Here is a 20,567-nt window from a genome sequence, read left to right as displayed (position 1 = left end):
AATGCTTAAAGTAGAAAATCCTGTGACATATTGTATCTTTTTTTACTCCATTAAAATAGAGCTCCCTTTTTAATAATGCCTCAAAAGTGGTGTGGCACACTCAAAGCATACTGAGAGCGCTTTTTTCTTTCTTTTTAAAGACAAATTTAAGTTGAAAACCCTCAACAAATAGCTTGGGAATCTCTCAGAGATGAGGGTAGTGCCTATATTCTTTTTCAGGCAGATGTGGTTAGCCCCTTCAGTCATTGTTGGGCTTGCTGGCTGGGGCTGATGGGAGATGGAGTCCAATAACTTAATCAAGTTCTCCATCTGGAGCTCCAAAGGTTACCTACCCTGTTTTAAATAATTGCTCAAATATGACCCAATAGAACAGTTGTATGCAAGTTTATATTAACAGCCCTACAACTTGATTCAGAATAATGCCATTTAATGCAAAAATCTTAAATATTGGTTGTAGCTGCTACTGTTTAATTGTAAACAGCCTCAAAATAAAATGCACAAGGGTGGTAATTGGCTATGTGAGAATGTGAGCAGGGAGATCCCTGATGCAAACATTGCTTTGGCAATGATTCACAAGGTGGGTGGCCATAGACAAGCCATTGTTTTCAGTCCTAGCCCCTGTCCCTGAATATAGAGGAGATGATGCTATCAAGCTTCCTTGCAGAGTGTTGCAACATACCAGGAAAAAAATTAATATGTGGAACACTTCAAACATCCTAACAGCACTATATAATTGCTAAGTTATATACCGGTAATAGACATTTATTAATATTAAAGGAGTCAAGTTATACCAGGTGCTTTATATAATAGACTGAAAACTGTGTTGCATGTTTTCTTTTATATATAAATATTTCCATATAAATATTTGCTGTATAGTATGTTGGTGTCCTTCTCACGTGTTTCTGTATGTTTAAAATAAATAAGCAACTCTTTGAATGACTTGCATTCATCTCTTCCCACCCCCACCTCTGCCTATAAGTACAAAGCAATAAAAGCAAACTATGTGGGTGTTTCAGTCTTTATGTAACTTCTGTAAACTTGGGGTGTGTCTTGAGATGAGGAGCCGAAAGGCAGAACCTTTATATACTATATACTTGGAACTCCATTGCTCAATACCCAAAGTATCTTTATTGCAAACTGTAATGATAGTGCTTAGGAAGAAGATGAAGAGGGGGGGGGGGAAGCATAGAAAAGTTTTCCATTTTATTATGGGACTGAGAAATCCTGATTTAATTTATTACATGCCATTCTGGTGCAACATATTTCTGTTCCCTTGCTACAAAAATGAAAAGAATTTAAGGTGTGTCTTTTTCATCATGCACATTGACAAGCTCAAAAAGCTATACGAAAGAAAAGAAACATACTCATACTCTGTATCCAAGTATACAAATGTGTGAATAGTGTTGCCGTGACCTGGTTCACACATAAAACAAAGCTAAACTATGGCTTAGCACATGGGTAGGCAAACTAAGGCCCAGGGGCCAGATCCGGCCCAATCGCCTTCTAAATCTGGCCCACGGACAGTCCAGGAATCAGCGTGTTTTTACATGAGTAGAATGTGTCCTTTTATTTAAAATGCATCTCTGGGGTTATTTGTGGGGCATAGGAATTCGTTCATTCCCCCCCCCAAAAGAAAATATAGTCTGGCCCCCCACAAGGTCTGAGGGACAGTGGACCAGCCCTGTGCTGAAAAAGTTTGCTGACCCCTGGCTTAGCAGAAATGTGTGAGTTCCTGGAGAGATTATGGCTGCTGCAGTCGTCTCTTTTTGTTGTACTGCTGTGAGCTAATCATGGGTCATAGCCACATACCTTTAAATCCCTGTTGTACTGCTGTAGCACTTATGGCTTCCACCAAAAATATTGTAAACTGTAGTTTGTTAAGTGGGCTAGGAATTACAGTTCTATGAGGGCTCTTAACAACTCTCAGCACCCTTATAGGTTTCCAGGGTTATTTGGGGAAAGCCATGACAGTCAAAGTGGTATAAGAGAGACCCTGGCTTAGTGTGCTTTCCAAATCCGGGCTTGTGATTTGTCTTGCTTCAAACAAGCAATGGGTGTAACCAACCAAGGTTTGTTCCTTGTGTTTACAGCTCATGGTTTGTCTTGCTATGCCTGCAATCTTAAGCATAGTTTCCTGGGTGCGAACTCTTATTGCATTTGGCGATCCTTTCTTCTGACTGCATAGGTTCCATTACAAAATCGAAAATTCTTTCTAGTAGCACCTTAGAGACCAACTGAGTTTGTTCCTGGTATGAGCTTTCGTGTGCATGCACACTTCTTCAGATACATATCTGAAGAAGTGTGCATGCACACGAAAGCTCATACCAGGAACAAACTCAGTTGGTCTCTAAGGTGCTACTAGAAAGAATTTTCGATTTTGTTTTGACTATGGCAGACCAACACGGCTACCCACCTGTAGGTTCCATTAGTAAAACACAGTGTGACCTTTAGCAAAAGATTTTCAGGTAGCTGAAATGCATCCTTTAGTGTTTAAAAATATTTCAAAGATTCATTTAAACTGCTAGCATGAAGTAGGGAACCCATCAAAGGAAGATGTATCTAGCCTCTGCTTGGTTATTTCCTCCTCCTCTGACTTCCTATTTGCTAATCTGTCTCAGTAGCAAAACTTGAAAGTGTCATTATCACCTCAGTCACTTGCCAGATCAAGGAGTGTCAGTTAGTTACCCTAGTGCTTTGACACATGTCATAATTTCTCCTCAGAAAAAAAAGTTCTGTGCTCCCCATTCCTGTTTTGGCTCCACAATGCCACTGCTTCAACTACCAGATGTTTGAACAGTGCTGATTTCTTTAAGTGTTGTTGCTGCATGTTTTTTTTTGGGGGGGGGTTAGGAGTGGTGGTGGGGGAGATGTGTAAATAGTCAGTAGGCAGCATTGCACTTAATTGGGTCTGGGTGGAGTCAGGAATTTCCTGTTAATATTTTCTTCTTCTTAGAAGAAAAGCAAGGAAGTTCCTAGCAGGCTTCTTCACTGGTCCTCTTAAGTCTTCTGTGACAAAAGCTATTTTCTTCCCAGTGTGTAGTATTTTTTCCAGCGTGGGAATTGGGAGGGAAGAATCTGAAATCCCCAGAAGCACAGAAACTAAAAAACTCACCAGCCTACTTTGTCCAAACTCTCTGATACAAAAAGGTTCCACCCACGAACAAGAGCCTCAAGGAAAGCAGCACAAAATAGCAGACATACTTCAACTACATATTTTGTTGACCTTTTTTTTTTTTTTGATGCAGTGTGCTCTAGTTTTCAGACTTGGATTAGCAGGCAAACCTGAAACACCCTCTGCTAGCTGTAATGAAAATAGGATGCATTTATTACGACCAAGAGTTACAATTTGTTGAGTTGCAACACTTATTCCTCCTATGATACATTGGAATGGCTGCATGGTCATTTTAGGGCGTTTGCCTACACTGCTGGATCGATTTAGGTCTCATTCACAAAACAAAAGGCATGAAAATAAATGCTACTGGGCATTGCAAATCTTACTACAACTGAATTCAAAAGGTTCTCTGATGGTGTTAAAAATAAGTAGAGAACACTTTCATAAAAGGAATGTAAGACAGTGCTTTCCCCCCTACAGTTAATAGACTTGGGATGCAATCCAAAAACCCAATCCTACATGCTTCGTTGGTACAGTGTCTCCTTTCACCCAACTTGGAACAGGTTCACCAGCCTCCTCTGTGAGTGACACCAGCACAGACATCCCTGTTCTACCACTGAAAGTGGACAGAAGTATTACTGGTGGGGAGCCTGCAGAAAGCCCACAAATTGGGTGTTCTAGGGGAAGGGATTATCTGATCTGCAATCCAGTGGATCCTGAGCCAGCCCCATTGTGATGCCAACTCTTAGACTGGTATAGCCCAAAGCAGGCTTTTGCCTGCCCCTGCCTTGACCTGCATGAATTACAGGGTGGTGGTGTTGATGGTGGCAGCTCCATTACACCCTGCTGCTTACCAACTGGGGACCCTGCTGCTTACCAAATGGTTGCTTACCAACCAAGAACAAACTTAGTTGGTTTCTAAGGTGCTACTGGAAGGACATTTTTTATTTTTTTATTTTGTTTTGACTATGGCAGACCAACACGGCTACCTACCTGTAACTGGGGATTGTTCTCCATTGGTGAGAAGGAATCATGGAACCTGGTCCTGACCAGCTTCAGTCAAAGCCAGAGAGAGATGGCACACAGAAAGCCCATCTCTAAACCGCTTACTTTAAAAATGAGTTATAGGAGAAGGGAGTTGATGGGGCAGAGGACTCAGTATCCTAATCAGAAGGAATAAAATGAAGTGTGTGAGTTTGCAGGAGAAGGCAGACTTTTAGGTGGTAGATAAATAAATGATTAAGTTAATTTGGAATATGCAGAAAATGTAAAATATAAATTCAAGGAACTGCAGTAAGAGGGAGAAGGAAGTTGAGTTTAGAAATGATAAAATGATTGTAAAATTATGGGAAGTGTGTAAAACTGAAAATCATACATTAAAAAATGTGTATTGGTAATTAAGATGAAATTCCTACCTGCCTCACTTTCCACAGAAGGAGATTGGAGTCTGTTACAAGAAAGGGATTTCTTAAAGAGGCAGGAGGAGAAAAGTTTTTTTTTTTTAAAGGGGAATATAAAAGGGCGGGGGACTGGCACCTTCATTAGAAAGGGCAGCTTTGGGAATCAATAGTAAGTTATGCACATTCATTTAAAAATCCTAACATCCGAAAAGATAATTAATGTCCAGAGTTGAATTAGGTTAGATGAGACAGAAGGGATCCATATTAAACTGTGTCCAGGTGTTTCATGCTACCCTGGCCTGTTAGGCATCCTTTTGCTTCTGTTGGGTCACACAGGAGCCTTTTAGTATGCCACACACTAAAGCAGGCATGCTTCACATTCTAATTTATATGTCTTTGTTTTCTATGGTTCATTTTGGCCTCTCCATGCCAGGTTGCTATAATTAGCTAGTTCAATCTCCCCTCCTCCCCCATGGCCTTTTGCAAAGTTGGTTGTTTACATGATGGTGACTTCTAATTATCACAAGGGCAGCCATAAATATGAGTGTCTCAGTTTATACACAGATGAAAAGCAGGGCATGGATTCACTGCTCTGTTTTGCACTTAGCAACTTTTAACTTTCTACACCATCTCCATAGGAATCTTAACAATACTTAGGAATATAGTTGAAATTCTCTTGTCTTTCTCTATAACAGATACTTGTGTGAAAGTAATTTAAAAATGACTGAAATGGAATTGATCAGAGTCTATAAAGAACAGCAGATCACCAAGGGCTTTGCGAGATCATTTAAAGAGGTGTGCTCTTTAAACAAACATAATATGAATATAAGGTAAATGTAAAGGACCCCTGAATGGTATAGTCCAGTCAAAGCTGACTGTGGTGTGCGGCACTCATCTCACTTTTCAGGCTGAGAAAGCCAGCGTTTGTCCACAGACAGCTTTCTGGATCATGTGGCCAGCATGACTAAACCACTACTGGTGCACAGAGGACCGTGACAAGTGCCAGAGAGCACAGAAATGTGTTGAGCCATTCACAAGTATACTTTTTTTCAGTTTGCATGTGTCTTCTGCTTGTTTCACATAGTTGAGCAGATTTGCCCCGAACTTGAGCTTCACTAACTACCGGTATCAGAAAAGTCACAAAGTAGTTCTGCTTCTGCTGCTGGAGGATCACTAATATGGTTGTCAAGCAAGCCACCCAGAGCACCTTTTGTTATAGGCCTATAAATAGCCTAAGTCAATAAAGTGCCAAGACTATCACTTTAATCTTTCATTTAATCTTTGAGGAGATTGGTCAGTCATTCTACTTTAGGGTAGAAAATATTAATTTTTTCTCTATGGGAAAAATGTACAGTCAATCCATTTAAATGTCAGCTGTAGTAAATGTGGTTTTCAAACTTTCCTTGAACTTCAGGCATGATATTTGTACAGCTGCAGAGCTCATGGGTGCTTATAATAGCTATGGAGGAGGGCCATTTTATCCATATGTTCTAGTAAGAGGTCACCATGTTATCCGGTGCAGAGAAGGGGACTCCTGGGAGGTTGGTAATCTGTTGAAATAGAAGGAAATGAAGCACGGAGCCCTTTGTGTGACTCTAAAGACATATCACCTGCATGTGGCATTTTCATTTTCTGCTATGAACGAAGCAGTTTTGAATTGTTCTGCACCGCAAATCATTTGAGTAAATAGGACACGTGTGTGTGTCTAACTGATCAGAAGAAACAAGCAATTAGAATAGCATACAAAAAAGAAGTCATGTGGTATTTCTGAGCTTGGAAGTTCGTCTTGTCTTGCGGATGTCATTCTAACTGCTCTTTTCTCTTTTGACTGGAAATGGAGGTATAAGGTATAAATGCTTCCCACAGTTGAATCAACCCTACTTATAAAAAAACAGGCTTGTGAATGTGAAGGTTACCCTTCCTTCTGAACTTTGCCTTTACTTGGTAGCTTTCATCAGGTCAGGGGTGTGTGATGTGTCGGAGTGCTGTGGGCCTCAGTTCATATTCTGTTTCCTTAGGTAGAATCAACTGTCTTGCTCCAGATTTCCAAGCCCTATCTTATCAGAAGTGTCTAGCCATGAGACATCTTGAGGTTGTATTGGACCTTCTGATGTCACACAGGTTCTTGCAAGCTTGGGTTAAGGCAGTTGACTGACTCACTAGAGAGAGGCACATAGGTCTGGAACACATCTGTCAATATCTTAGGCAGAGGCCCAGGAGGAAATCAGCAGAGTAACAATAAATACATGGAGGAGTGAAGGACTACAAATAAGGAATGAAATGAAACTCTACTTGCTGTCCTCAACCTTAGCAAGAGTTTAGGAAGTTAACAATGATGAGAATATCTATGGTGCAACCAAAGTTATGCTTTGTAACATTGTGTAATATGAAATGTGTTTTCCGCTTGGTGTGAATATGTTGGTTGATCTGCCTCAGGAAAAATGTTGTTCTACCCTTAGGGGAAATCAGTTTTGTGCTGCTACCAGTAGTTGTCTTTTGTCTTCATGTTCACATTGAAACTTTTTGGGCAAGTAAGAGGAGATAGAAATCACATTTTTTATAAACACACCTATCGTTCTCTCTTTCTTTCTCTCTTTCGTGTGTGTGTGTGTGTGTGTGTGTGTGTGAGTGTGAGTGTTTAGGTAGTCTTACCTAGGTTTAGTTGATGATATTCTTCAGATGGACAGCAAAACTACTTTCTTATTCTGGTGATTCATATTATATAGTTATTCCTTGATATTTATGGATAGTATCCAAAGAATTATTTGAGGTGTGTCCAAGGGAATGCATAGTAGAATGTTTTACTTTTTTCTCACTTAAACAGCAGCCTACCATGCTATATCACAAGCTGCTTTTGGAAAGTTCTCCCAGTTTCAGAATTGGCTTGCTATGTTGCATGGAAGACTACTGTTTTGAAAAACCCAAATTAAAGACTGAAAAGAGTGCTGCTTCAACTATATAGTTGCTCCTACTTCTGTATAATTATGCAAATTAAGAAAACCATACTGGTACTTACCTCCTCCCCCAATGCTATTTGGAGTGCAGAATTTGGCATTCTTTGTTCTTTTTTATGCTGCCAATAATGTCTGTAGCCCCTTAGGAATACATTTTAATAATATATCAATACCGGTATAATAAAAAGAGCTTTTGTTAAATAAGAATACATTTAAACTCTGATTTTATGCAGTTAGTGTTCTGTATCAACACTTTAGCCATAATCTACTTTGTTATGGTGGTGTGTGACAGTTTTGATTCATGTGTTGTGATTTCCATATTCAAATATTAAAACAACTTGTGCCAATTAATTTTCCAGGAAATGATGGCAAATGGGTTTATTTGTGCTGGATTACGAACATTTTTAAGATGGGGGGCCTTGATCATTGAGTTATTTCTAAAATGCTGGAAATATGTAGTGGTAATATAATTTTACAGTGATGATTGGTGTAATTCAACTCACTAGTATCTTAATAGATATCATCAGCCAGGCAAGACAGATGTAATTAGTTTGAGTGTTGAATGCCTAAGACATGCAGAAGTGAATGCCCAATAAAATATCATGCACACCCAATTACAAAAAAAAAAAATCATATGGGGAAACGTGAGAGGGTTTTATTCATGTGAATTCTAACCAATCAGCAGAGAATATAAGGCTATAATGCTATACACAGTCACCTGGGAGTAACCCCTGCTAAGCACAGGGAGATTTAATTCCCAAGTACACAAGTATAGGATCAGGCTGCACTTCTTTGCTCAGAGAATGTCTGAGCATTATAGTAATTAATAAAGACCTGAGCAGGTAAGGGATTCAGTTTACATATTTTGCCAGCTATTTGAAGGCAAGCTAAAACTGCTAATTTGTATGACAACTCTTTCATTCAGTCAGCATAATGAATAAAATGTAGTAACTTTTTTTTGTAAAATAAGGTATAAGGGAGCTTGATAGAGGTTTATAAAATTAGGCATGGTGTGGAGGAAGTGGATAAAAAGATGTTTGCTTTCCTCTCCCCTCACTGTCATAATACTGGAACAAATGAAGCTTGCTATTTCTCCCCCTCTTCCTTATTACATATATTTCTTTTGAATACACTGCTGAATTGGATCTCTGGGCTGTACTGTTTTCTGACCACACTCATAGGCTAGTTGTCCTCCCATGTGGACATGGACATGCTAGAGCAGTTTAGTTGCTGAGATGCCTGGGAGAGGAAGGAGAGGAGATGGGTTGAAGTTGCTAAGCAGGAGACTTTGAATTTAGCTGGCTGTTTCCCTACCTCGAAGGAGACCACTGTAAGGAAGTGGGAATCCTGTGCCTATTCCCCTAGGTGACACATGAGTGGATGGTGGCAGCAGAGGGAGTGAGGAATAGGACAGGACCTTGGTGCTACTAGGCTAAGCTACATGGGTGGTGTTGGAACAGTTGCCTCTATCTCCATGAATTTGTCTAGTCTTTTAAAGCCATCCAAGTTGGTGACTATTACTGTCTCCTATGTGAGTGAATTCCATAGTTTAACTAGGCACTGTGCAAATAAATACAGTAGGAGATAAGAGACGACAGGTGAGAACTAAGAGGCATGGAGAGGGGAATATGAAATAAAAAGCCTTCGCTACTTCTGCTTAGACTCTCTGGACGTCGCAAATTCTGCCTAAAATGGGGAGGCTGAGTCTCACTCAGAGAGCCAATGTCTGTACTTAACTTGAGGAACTATGGCACTCCTTACCACAAGGAAATAATTGTGGTGTAGAATTCTGCCATTTTTAAGGAGGGGTTAAAATGATGACATTAATTGCTTTCCATTTTGTGTCTGGCTCCATCCTTACACCACCCTTTTGTGAATACTGGGCCTCAGTAACTTTCTGCCCTGTCAAGTGGGACCTGAGGGCAGAAAGTCTTTAAAATTCCCTGAAATGTAGAATTTGTGCCACAGAATGTACAGAATAACCATAAACTTTCTGATGAAGATTTCTAGCCATGATGGCTTTAGTATCAGAGGCAGCGTGCCTCTGTAGGGAAACTGTGACACTGAGAGAATTTCAGATATGAAAATGTTTCATTTAAAGTGTTTGGTATGTGTGGCTGGCAGTTTATTTCTAACCTAAGCCTGGGATTTACAGTGTATAGGGGGTTCTTCAGTTGGCCATCTTCCAGGAAGCAGCTAGGCTGACACATTTATTAAAGAGGTAACTGTACAACTTCCACCACTATGACATTTTGCAGTGGAATTCAGTTTTTGTATGGATCAGTAGAATCCAAAAAGAACAATCTGTCATAGGTCCCTTAGTGGGACATAATAATAATAATAATACCTTTATTGTCATTGTTCAACCTGTGTACAATGAAATTAAATTCCTATTTAAACTCATTGGTCTTCTGATACGAGTCCAGTGAGATGATGAAATTCCTTAAGATTAGATGGTTCTGAGGGAATAGAATAATACGGCAGTCACAGCACTAAACTGTTAGTCAGTGTTGTCAAGGCTCATGAGCAGGGCCGGCCCATTCATGAGCAGACTGAGACAGCCACTGTAAGCAGTAGAATCCAAGGAACACCTCCATGGGCATCTCCCCACTGCCACTGCTGTTTCACCTTCCTGTTTCACCTTTGGTGGCAAAACTAGATAGGCTGCCCTGGCTCAGAAGAGTCTTCAGCTGGGAGCTGGAAAGGTAGCAAGTGTGCTTCTGAGATCTGAGAGAGTACTGTGGCACCAGGCAGCTGTTCAACAGGAAGGTGCAAAGACACCCAAGTTAAAATCACTGAAGGCTAAAGCTAGGAAGAGATGCTTTACCTGCAGTTTTCCAAGACAGCTGAATCCGGATTGTCAGTTGGTGGTGGTTGTCTTCACAAAAGTAATGAGTCCCTGATCAGAAACAAAACTTCAAGTAGAACCTAGATGAAGCATGTAAATTAACTGGGGTAAAGAGAATCCTGACAAAATGAAGACTTAAGGTGAAGTTGTCTGTACAGCCTGTGAGTTAAGGAGAAGAAAAAGAGCAAATGCCTGTTGGTTCAGATTAGGAAAAAGAATTAGAGCAAGTAAGCAGCCTTATCTTCAAAGTAACTGTTATATCATAAAGCGAATAACTGCCCAAGCATCATTTCACATCTTTCCTCGTAATAGTATTGTATTACAAACAAGTTTACTATGTTATAATATACTTGCTTGACTTTTGCATATGCTTCTCGTGGTCTGTTCATCTCAAGTGTGGACCCAGTGCATGGTAAAAGATGAATACAGTGGTACCTCTGGTTACGAACTTAATTGGTTCCGGAGGTCCATTCTTAACCTGAAACTGTTCTTAACCTGAGGCACCACTTTAGCTAATGGGGCCTCCTGCTGTCGCCATGCCGCCGCCCTGCCACTGCCATGCCACCGCCATGTGATTTCTGTTCTCATCCTGAGGTAAAGTTCTTAACCCGAAGTACTACTTCTGGGTTAGCGGAGTCTGTAACCTGAGGTGTTTGTAACCCGAGGTACCATTGTAAAGGAATTACTTGGAATTATTTTTAATTGCCTTCCACACCCATCTCAAGGTGATGTACAAAATAAAATAAAAGCAACTTTTAAAACAGTTGAAGACAACACAGATAAACTTTAAAACAATACAAAGTAGACATGTATAGCAGATACCTATTTATCCAACTCAGAAAGCTTGTTGGGACAATTGTTTCCAGAAAACGCAGGTTGTGGGCAGCTGTCAAACCTTGACAGGAATGCTGTTCCACAGAACAGGGACAGCCACATAAAAAGCTCTGCTCCAAATTACTGTGGAGCGGCCTTCTGAGATCTTTAGAACTGTAACTCACAGCAATTCCAGCAAGCATGGACAGTCGCCAGAGATGTTGCGAGTTGTAGTCCAACAACACCAGGAGGACACCACATTGGCTATCCCTGATCAAAGGAAAGAAGGAAAAACACCCCCATCTGCCTAGTTGACAGGCCTTTTCTCCCCAGAAATCCAGTGGATTGGAACCACTCACAGGGTTTATGATTTGTGAGCCTGTTCCATCCTGATTGACATGTGCACCATCTGTGTTTTCATGCTTGTTATAACTTTTCTACAAGAAAACACGTATCTTGGCTAAAAGTCAGTATTGTAAAGTATCACAAACTTTGTATTCCAAATTAATAAATAAAGCAAGTACCCCTCTGACTGGAAAAATATACACTTCAAATTCATAGACTCCAGCATCCACTTCTCAGATATCCAGAAGACTAAACATCTAGAACAGAGCTTTCCAAACTTTTCCTGTTGGTGACACACTTTTTTTTACTGGCAAACCAGAAGTTAAAGTAACCTCTTTCCAGTCCCGGGAGGAATGCAGGGGAGCATTCACGCAACACACCTACACAATGCAGCTGACATACTAACATGCCGTGACACAGTTTGGAAAGCTCTGATCTAGAGATTTAGCAATGACTGCCGCTATCACTAGCTCAGTGTATGCTCTGCCCTGTTGGTTGCAACCATATGTATCAAGGCAATGTATGCAGTATAATAAGAACAACTAAAAAGAAAAGTTAAAACAAATGAATTGATTTATTAAAACAAGGAACCTATCTCAGCCTGAGGGTTGCATTTCTTTCTGTGCCACTTTCCAGGGGGGCACATATCAGTAGTCAGGGGGACCAGAGGAAAAGGTGGATAAAGTGATCAAAATGAATGTTACCTTTGTGCAGTAGGCTAGTTTCTGTGTACACTCATCCAGCCCTCTTTGCATTAATCAAATTGAAATCAATGGGACAAGTTAGTCATCACTAAGTTAACTTGCATTGATTGTGATGGTTTACCACTTAAAAAGCACCTACAATTTTCTACACACTGTTTATAGGTTAAAGCAGCCTAAAAATGTAATAGGCATGGTACAAAAACAAAAAAGGAACAGGTAGGGAACAGAATATATAAAAACCATTTTCAATTTCTAAGCGCAATAAGACTTATTTTGTACAAACATCCCTATTGTATTTTTCTCAGTTGCATTATTTAATCTGCACTAGCATCTTCAGATCTTAGCCGAGGCATTAAAGCAAACAAGGAAGCAACCAATTTGGCCGAAAATGATCTGTTGTTCGTGTTGGCAGCCAGGAATAACCAGGTGTTTGGCATTTTCTTATCACTTTCCTAAATAAAACATCTAGTGTTAAAAGCATCAGCAGTTGACAGGAATTGGACCATATAACAACAGACTTACTACTAAATAAATGTTTGAAGAGGACACATGAAAGATAAATGGGGTAACTCCATCTCAAAGCTGTTTCTGTGATGGTTACTTGGGTGTGGTGGAGAGTCCTTTTTTCTTGCGCATAAATACACATAGATACATGTACAATAGCTCTTTTCAGAGAGAATGGAAAACCAAGGTTTTCTGCTTCACATACTAGTTGCACTGATCCTTTGGCTCCTCTTTGTTTATTCCTGTCAAGAGTTTTCAACTAACAACAGTTCATTGTGAGTTCCAGACTTGAGGAACTTTGGTTTTTTTAATGGTTAAAACAGTATCTGGATCTATAGTAGATATTTACGAAGTTTAGAATTTGCTGGTCTATAGAACGGAGATTTTAAAAACCTATAATCTTCAAATAAACAGAGAGCTGTGTATGGAGAGAGCAGTTGCTTCTAAGCATGCAGGAAAAAAGACAAACAGATTGCAGTAAGGGATTTGAAATTTTCTGTTAGAATTAAGGCTGACACATCTACTGTAACTTTTGCAGAGTCACCTTCATTTTTATTTTATTTTTAAGAGGCAGCACCTGTTTGGCACAAAATTTCCCACCTTCACATAGAATTGACATGAGTAACTTGGCTGGACACCTTTATCCTACTGCTCAAAACCCTTTTAAGATTGGTTCCTTGGCCCCCATAGTTGAAGGCTGCATTATCTAGAGTGGAATAGAAATGTGGTGGTAGGCTACAATTCATAACGTGGTAGTTGTGGCTTGACACTTGTAGTTTAAATGTTACTTGCAAACACAGGCTCTGAGAACTGCACCCACTATGGTTACTTAAAAACACACGAGTTGAGTGTGTACTAGTGAATGGAAATGTGGTACAATTGAATGCAGAGCACGCCGGTTGCTTGATGAATGTTTTGATGTCCTGATGATTTAATGTATTAGACACTTAGAAATATGCTGTATTTTTGTAGCCTATTATTATTACTGCAATCTTTTCCAGACGGCTGGCTGGCAATGACCTCGCTTTTATTCATCCGAAGGCCTTGTCTGGGTTGAAGGAGCTCAAAGTTCTGTAAGTAATCAAATTTCAGAGCTTCATGGGGTAATTCTTTACTTCTTTCTTGTCCAGTCAGCATATTCACTGACAGAATGAGCAGAATTGTGTATTTTGTTCTAGGATTTTTTTTTTTTTTGGACAGTGCAGAGGCAGTAACAGGAAAAGTTCTATTGCCTTGTCACTTTTTAAACAATTCCAGTGGAGGATTAAACTGTGGGTGGCTGGTTGCAACTTTGTTTAAATGTTTATTGCTTCGTTTAATTGGGGGTCAATGTGTGGTTCTGAGGGCCAGGCACACATGCATAGAGCACTATGGTGTTAGCTTGAATTAGAAGTACGTGGGAGCTGCCCTGTATGAAGTTTTTTTGGGTGAAGCAACTTGCAGTGAAGTTGCTATCTTTTCATTTTAACCAAAATTTCAAGTCCCACCACCACGACTGTAATGGCAAGCTGAACATCACCACAATCTTGTAGGGACTTCATACACCCAAGTCCTTTTTGCATAGGTCAGCCTCCATAGGTTTTGTCTCAGTTGTTCACCATGAATGAAGCCTCGGAATTTAATGTGTGACAGGGAATCCTGTTTGCATGTCTCGGAGCTTCTGATTATACTCCAGGCGTAGATGTTTTGAGGTGAAGAAACACTAATTAGTAGGCTAAAAAGGATGTGTTTCTGAAGTCATTTTTTGGTGGCTTACTAGTTCAGAATTCCAGCATGAGGGGAAGGAACATAGACAAGAAGTACATCAGGAACAAACTGTACTGAATTTGTGAATGTAATTTGAGAGACTTGTCCAATCTGTTTATCCTGTTCATGTTCTTATACCCCCCATACCTTTTCTTTTTACAGCACTCTGCAGAACAATCAGTTGAAAACTGTTCCCAATGAGGCCATCAGGGGACTCAGTGGACTACAGTCCTTGTAAGTTTCCTTGAGAATTCTCTGCTCCTGCACCTGTCTTTCCTATTTCCATCCCTCTCTGAACATACCTTGCATTTTGGAAGCTGCAAGCGAGTCATACAGCTCTGTATATGAATAACTCTTAATTATTCTAAATGCGTTTGGAAGGGTATTGCTCATGCTGTTCGCAAATGCAAAGCTTTCTAAAACGTCACAGTGAGTGAAAGGGGTTTTTAAATGGAATTGTTACAGGTGCTTTGTGCTCATGTGGGGATACATGATCATAATCAATTGGGGTTTTTTTCCTAAGGAGCAGGCAACTATATCTTTCCAACTACTGCAGCCCTGGAGTGGAGAACGGCTGAAAATATTGTGTTTGTGTACTCCTGGTCTGTGAGAGTGTATGGATATATGAGTGTGTGACTGTGTTTGTGTGAGGGAGAGAGTGTTGTGTGCCTGTGTGTCTGGTGCATGTGTTTGTGAAAGTGGTGTGTGTAGTTTTTGCTTCACCCATCGTTGGAATGCAGACTGTCAGGAGATTGACCGAGTTCAAATTATTATCAGCACTCCTACTACTACTACTACTACTACTGCCCTCACTACTACTACTACTACTACTACTACTACTACTACTACTACTGCCCTGGAGCATCAGATCCCAGGGCTGGTTACAACAATTTAAAATTCAGATTTAAAAACCAATAAAACAAATTTTCCTGCATCTGGTTGAAACAGACCCCACCCTTGATCTAGTGTGAAGATATTAAACATTTTTCCATAGCACTTCAGTCTCAGCCCAGTTCTGAGTCTTTGGAAGGGGAATTTTCTCAAGTGCAATTCCTTTGTGATCCTACTGGGTCATTATTGAAGCACAGGACAAAAACACAAAAAAATGTCATTGAAAATGTATGGATTTGGCTTGAGAGAGAAAAATAATTCATGTTAATTCTTTTGACCTATAATTCAAGTCCTCCAGCACATTTGTTGATTCAGAGTGGTCTAAGGAAGTTCAGAAATGCTTTCAGGTCTGCAACTGTTCTGCAAAAGAAATTCATTTGTATTTAATGTCATAACAGTCTCCAGTCATCCACCACCAACAGAATGGCTACCATAGTTTAGGGCTTCCTTTATTGACAGAATTATGCTTCAGCTGCAACAGCAAGTTTCTGTGTGCATGTTCTTTAGTATTTTATGCAATTTGTTGTGGCTAACATAATTTTGTCTTTGATTTCTGACTATAGAATGCATTGAAATTGTCCTAAAATCAACTAGTTAAAACCCACACAGCAGATTATGTTATTGGAAGAAGTTGCCTTCAAGACAAGGGTGTTCAACATTTGCAAGTAAAAATTGAGAATGCCTTAGTGTATACCATTGCAATTGTATCTTGGTGCATAGTTGGTAAACACCAGAGGTTCTTACTGTACAGTAGATCTGAAAGAGAATGATAGGAACAAGGAAAGAGGTGGTTTCTGTTAAGGTGGAAGAAGGCTGTTAATGATTTTATATCCTTTGGAAGTAGGCTGAACATGCTTTGCCATAGCTGACCAGCCTGTCCAAACAATAGAGCAGTTGTGTCAGTGTGCTCCTGGTAGCTCTGCTCTCTCTGCAGTTAGGGTGGCTTGTTATCTGCAGCTACTGAACAGCCATCAAGGGCAGCTTCTCATAGAATGTATTATAGAAGTCTAGCCTCAAGTTTACAAAGGCATGAATGATGGCTAGAGGAAATTCATTTTGGCAACAGATGTCTCATCAACTTGATTACTATGTACTGTGTGCTTGGAGGGTGTTCAAGTATTGTCAGTTGTGGAGCTTGTAGGACTTGCCTAAAAAGAACTTAAAATGGTTTGATGCTACTGTACTATAGTATTAATAGAAACTGACCTTTTGGGTAAGGATTTGTTCCAGATAGAAATGCTTTGAAGGTATTTGAGGTGTGCAATGTTAAAGCAGATAACTCTCTTACATGTAAAACACTAGAAAATTGCTGGTCTCACTCTGTTCTCCCTACCTCCCTTCCTTTGAAAAAGATTTACGTAGCTGTCATCTCAGTCCAAAATCTTCAAGTTTAAACGTTACTTAGCTGGTTGTCTGGCAGTATTCCCAACTTTATAGGAAGGAAGCTTTAGGGGGATTTTTTCTTCGTGACAAAATGTATTTCACCACCTCAGAATTTCATGAGTATGGTTTGTGTATGTACTGTATTTTGGTAGCCCTTGATGTACTGAGGTGCAGGTTGTCTGAAAAAGAAGTTAATATTTCCATCCTATTTAAGCTTTTATTAAAGAGCTTACCAGCTCTCAATATTGGCCAGTAAGAAATGAAAAACACAATAGCTGTGCTGGTCTGTCATGGCAAGGTATGTTCAGCACATAAAACACTGGTTATATCCCAATGGCTATAAAACTATTAACAACCTTCTACCACCTAAACCGGAAATGCCTCTTTCCTTGTTCCTATCTCCTTCTTTCAGATCTATAATGGGAGAGAGTTCTGAAGGGTAGGGGACATAATAATGGCCTGCTTCCTATATCATACGGAATGGACCCCCTGATAAAATGGTATCTGCAGGAAGCCCTCTCATGCAGAGCTCAGTGATCTATTGAGTATCTAAGGGGTGAGACAATATTTTAGGAATATTGGCCTTCCCAATTTCAGTGACAAGTGAATAAAAGATTAATACATAACCCAAATGCCAAGAAAGGGTTTGTGGCCACTTTTAAAAGTGTAAAATTACACATGTGTGTAATCTGTGTTTGTGCATGTGCGCTTGGTTTTTTGTGAAACAGTTGGTAACTCCAAGAAGGCCACAGAATTGATGTGTTTGCTTCATAAAGTGCCACTGCTCGACTGACAGCTGTGGGAGTGCTTGCATTTATTAAATAGGCTGTATTGCACTATGGCAAGGTCTGCTATACCTACAAGTAATACAGCTGGCATGCCATACCTACAAGTAATACGGCTGGGAAAGTGCTTGTTAACTCAAGAGTGGATTTGTTGTCCTTGCCATGATGCAATTTCTGTTGTATCCAGCCTTATCAGTGCTCCCCTCTTAAATCTAATAACTACTGGTACTTTGCAGTCATTGGAGTGATTTCCTTGTGGTTTTTGAAGTAGCACTTAAAAAGAACAAAGTTCACTCCAGACGTCTGTTGTCCTGAAGCAGTTTTATCTCAAATGTACACTCTGAGATGACGGCTTGTGTCAATATCTCCTGTTTCACTGCTGGAATAATGCTATTAGATTTCCTGAGCCATGTAAATACTGTACCGCAGCAGCAAAGCAAATGAAGAGAGTAATGAGAGATTAAATCGCAGGCCACAAGAATGAGCAGAACAATCTACTGAGAATAGAGAACACATACGTGATCTAATTGTACTCATTTCTCTCCATTGTACTCTATAACATCATTTACATCCTCCTAATTCTTTTGAGACAGAACTGGCAGGCTGTAGTGCTGCACAAATGGAAATTGTGAAGTGACGTGTTATGCGTGCGTCATAATCTCATTCAGTTGTTGTGTTGTTTTGTTGTCATTCAGTCGTTCAGTCGTGTCCGACTCTTCGTGACCCCATGGACCAGAGCACGCCTATCCTCCACTGTGTTGTTTTAGTGGCTCTTGATTTTTATCCACTGCTTTATATTTGCTGCTACTTGGTTTTGAGCAATAATACTTTAATATTTAAGTGTATTGTTATTTGTTATTGTTAGGTAGCTTCCCTTATATGCCTATATGCCGGTTTGGATACTCAAGTCCACAAGCCACTCATAAATTAGTATATTCCTATTGTCAAAACAGAATAAAATAAAAAATTCCTTCCAGTAGCACCTTAGAGACCAACTAAATTTGTTCTTGGAATGAGCTTTCGTGTGCATGCACACGTCTTCAGATACCATGCATGCACACGAAAGCTCATACCAAGAACAAACTTAGTTGGTCTCTAAGATGCTACTGGAAGGAATTTTTAATTTTATTTTGTTTTGACTATGGCAGACCAACACGGCTACCTACCTATATTCCTATTGCTTCATTTACTGGTTCAGAAAAACATCTTGCCAGTTGCTGCTGTTGTAACCTCCTGTGAACTTTCCTGATGTGTCATTCCCTGCTTTTTCCTTGCTTGCACGTGCTCTGGGGCGGGAGGAGCAGACTATTACCGCAAGCTCCTAAATCTCAGTATCGGTGGTTACTAGCAATGATAACTATGTTCTGCCTCCATTGTCTGAGTCAGTTTGCCTCTGAATTACAGCTGTTGGGAATCACAAGTGGAGGAGAGCACAGATACCCTCAGGTCTGGCCTGCAAGATTCCCATAGGCACGTGGTTGGCCAACGTCGGAACAGGATGCTGGACTAGCTAGCCTTTGGCCTGATCCAGCAGGATTCTTCTTATGTTCTCAGTACATTCAGGAATAATTTTAATGTTTGGTCTTCCATAAGAAATATATGATGCTTACTTTGTTCTTGCTCCACTGACCATTTTATGTGTTTGAACTAAAGCGTGAAATGAGACCTTATAAGTTACTAAAAACAACAGTAATTAATATGAGAGTGTGCCCAGCAAGCATGAATTTATAGACCAGAATTTTTGTAAGCAAATGTCCAAATGGGAAAGCTGGAGCACGTCTTATGAAAAAGAAGAGGAATCTGTTTCCTCCTTAATGGATAACTAAAGCAGACATTTGTAAAACTGCTGCAACAGCAATGAGGAAATATTATTTGCTTGGTAACACTATATAACAGGGACGAGGCACCCTTTTTGGCTGCATGGGCTCAGTCCTTATCAGGATCTCCCTTGCTGTCCAAATTTCTCAGGTGGGTGGCCCCACCCATCAGTTAACAGCACAATGATGTCAGCTACAAGATGTTTTGTAAGACAATGTCGTTGCTAAAATGAATTGTATGCCCCCCCTCCATTTTAGAAGGTCTATGCAAGCCCCTTCCTGAAGCACGGAAGTATATGATGTAGGTGTGCCCAGTGTTGCACTGTTTGGGCGCTATTATCTGTATCAGTTCTGTACTTGCAAAATCCTTCATATTTGTAGATGTGTGTGTAGTTTTAAATTCCGTATAGCATGGAGATTTACAGCAGGACAGCGGAAGTAGATTTGGCAAGCCAATATGGTTGCTAAGGTACTTTGAGCCTGGAAGGATAAACACCCACCATCTATTACGCAATGACACGAGGACCTCACTGTCATTGCTACATTGGAACACATTTCCTATAAAGGGCCTGGAAACCAAGCCTTATGAGGAAGGGTTGGGGGAATTGGTCATGTTTAACCTGGAAAAGAGGAGAGTGAGAGGAGATAGGATAGCCATATTCAGATATCTAAAGGGCTGTCACCTGGAAGATGGAGCAAACTTTCCCCCCGTCCTGCTCTGAAGGGTAGGACTCAAACCAATGAATTCAAGTTACAAGAAAGGAGATTCTGACTTAAAACATCAGGAAGAACTTTCTGACAGTAAGAGCTGTTCAACAGTGGAACAGACCCTCTTGTCAGGTGGTGGGCTGTCCATTGATTATTATTTTTTAAGCAGAGGTGGATGGCCATCTGTCATAGATGCTTTAGTTGAGATTCCTGCAATGCAGGGGGTTGTACTAGATGACCTTCGGGGTTCGTTCCAGCTATAATTCTCTGATTCTATAATACTATATGAATACTTATTTGGATATCTGGGTGACTCTTAACAACTTGCGTGCTTAATTTAAGATGGTTGTAATGATTACTGCATCCTTAATGTGAGCTGGCGTTGGTTTTTATTTTTCCTTCTCCTTCACATCTTTATTTTTCTTTAGTTTATCAGAGCAGATTTAATCAAAACATAGAACCTGCATTACTGGCTCTGGAGATGTGCTAAACTACTTAAGCAAAGAAGCATGCTAAATACATTAGTTTTGTAAGGTTTTTGTTTTGTTTTGTTCTTT

At 40.1% G+C, this 20,567-nt stretch overlaps 1 protein-coding gene across 1 annotated transcript in view; it reads left to right on the top strand.

Annotated features, from left to right (window-relative positions):
- LGR4 (leucine rich repeat containing G protein-coupled receptor 4) overlaps window positions 1–20,567 on the top strand; it is an 82,880-nt gene that overhangs the window by 40,434 nt on the left and 21,879 nt on the right. The window contains exons 3-4 of the mRNA XM_033151119.1: window positions 13,682–13,753; window positions 14,589–14,660. Of these exons, the coding sequence (XP_033007010.1) occupies window positions 13,682–13,753; window positions 14,589–14,660 (144 nt within the window). The remainder of the gene's footprint in view (window positions 1–13,681; window positions 13,754–14,588; window positions 14,661–20,567) is intronic.

Source organism: Lacerta agilis, chromosome 1 (genome assembly GCF_009819535.1).
Source record: "Lacerta agilis isolate rLacAgi1 chromosome 1, rLacAgi1.pri, whole genome shotgun sequence".
Taxonomy (NCBI): domain Eukaryota; kingdom Metazoa; phylum Chordata; class Lepidosauria; order Squamata; family Lacertidae; genus Lacerta; species Lacerta agilis.
Note: the sequence above shows the minus strand (reverse complement) of the source record. Positions and strands in the feature narration are given on the sequence as shown.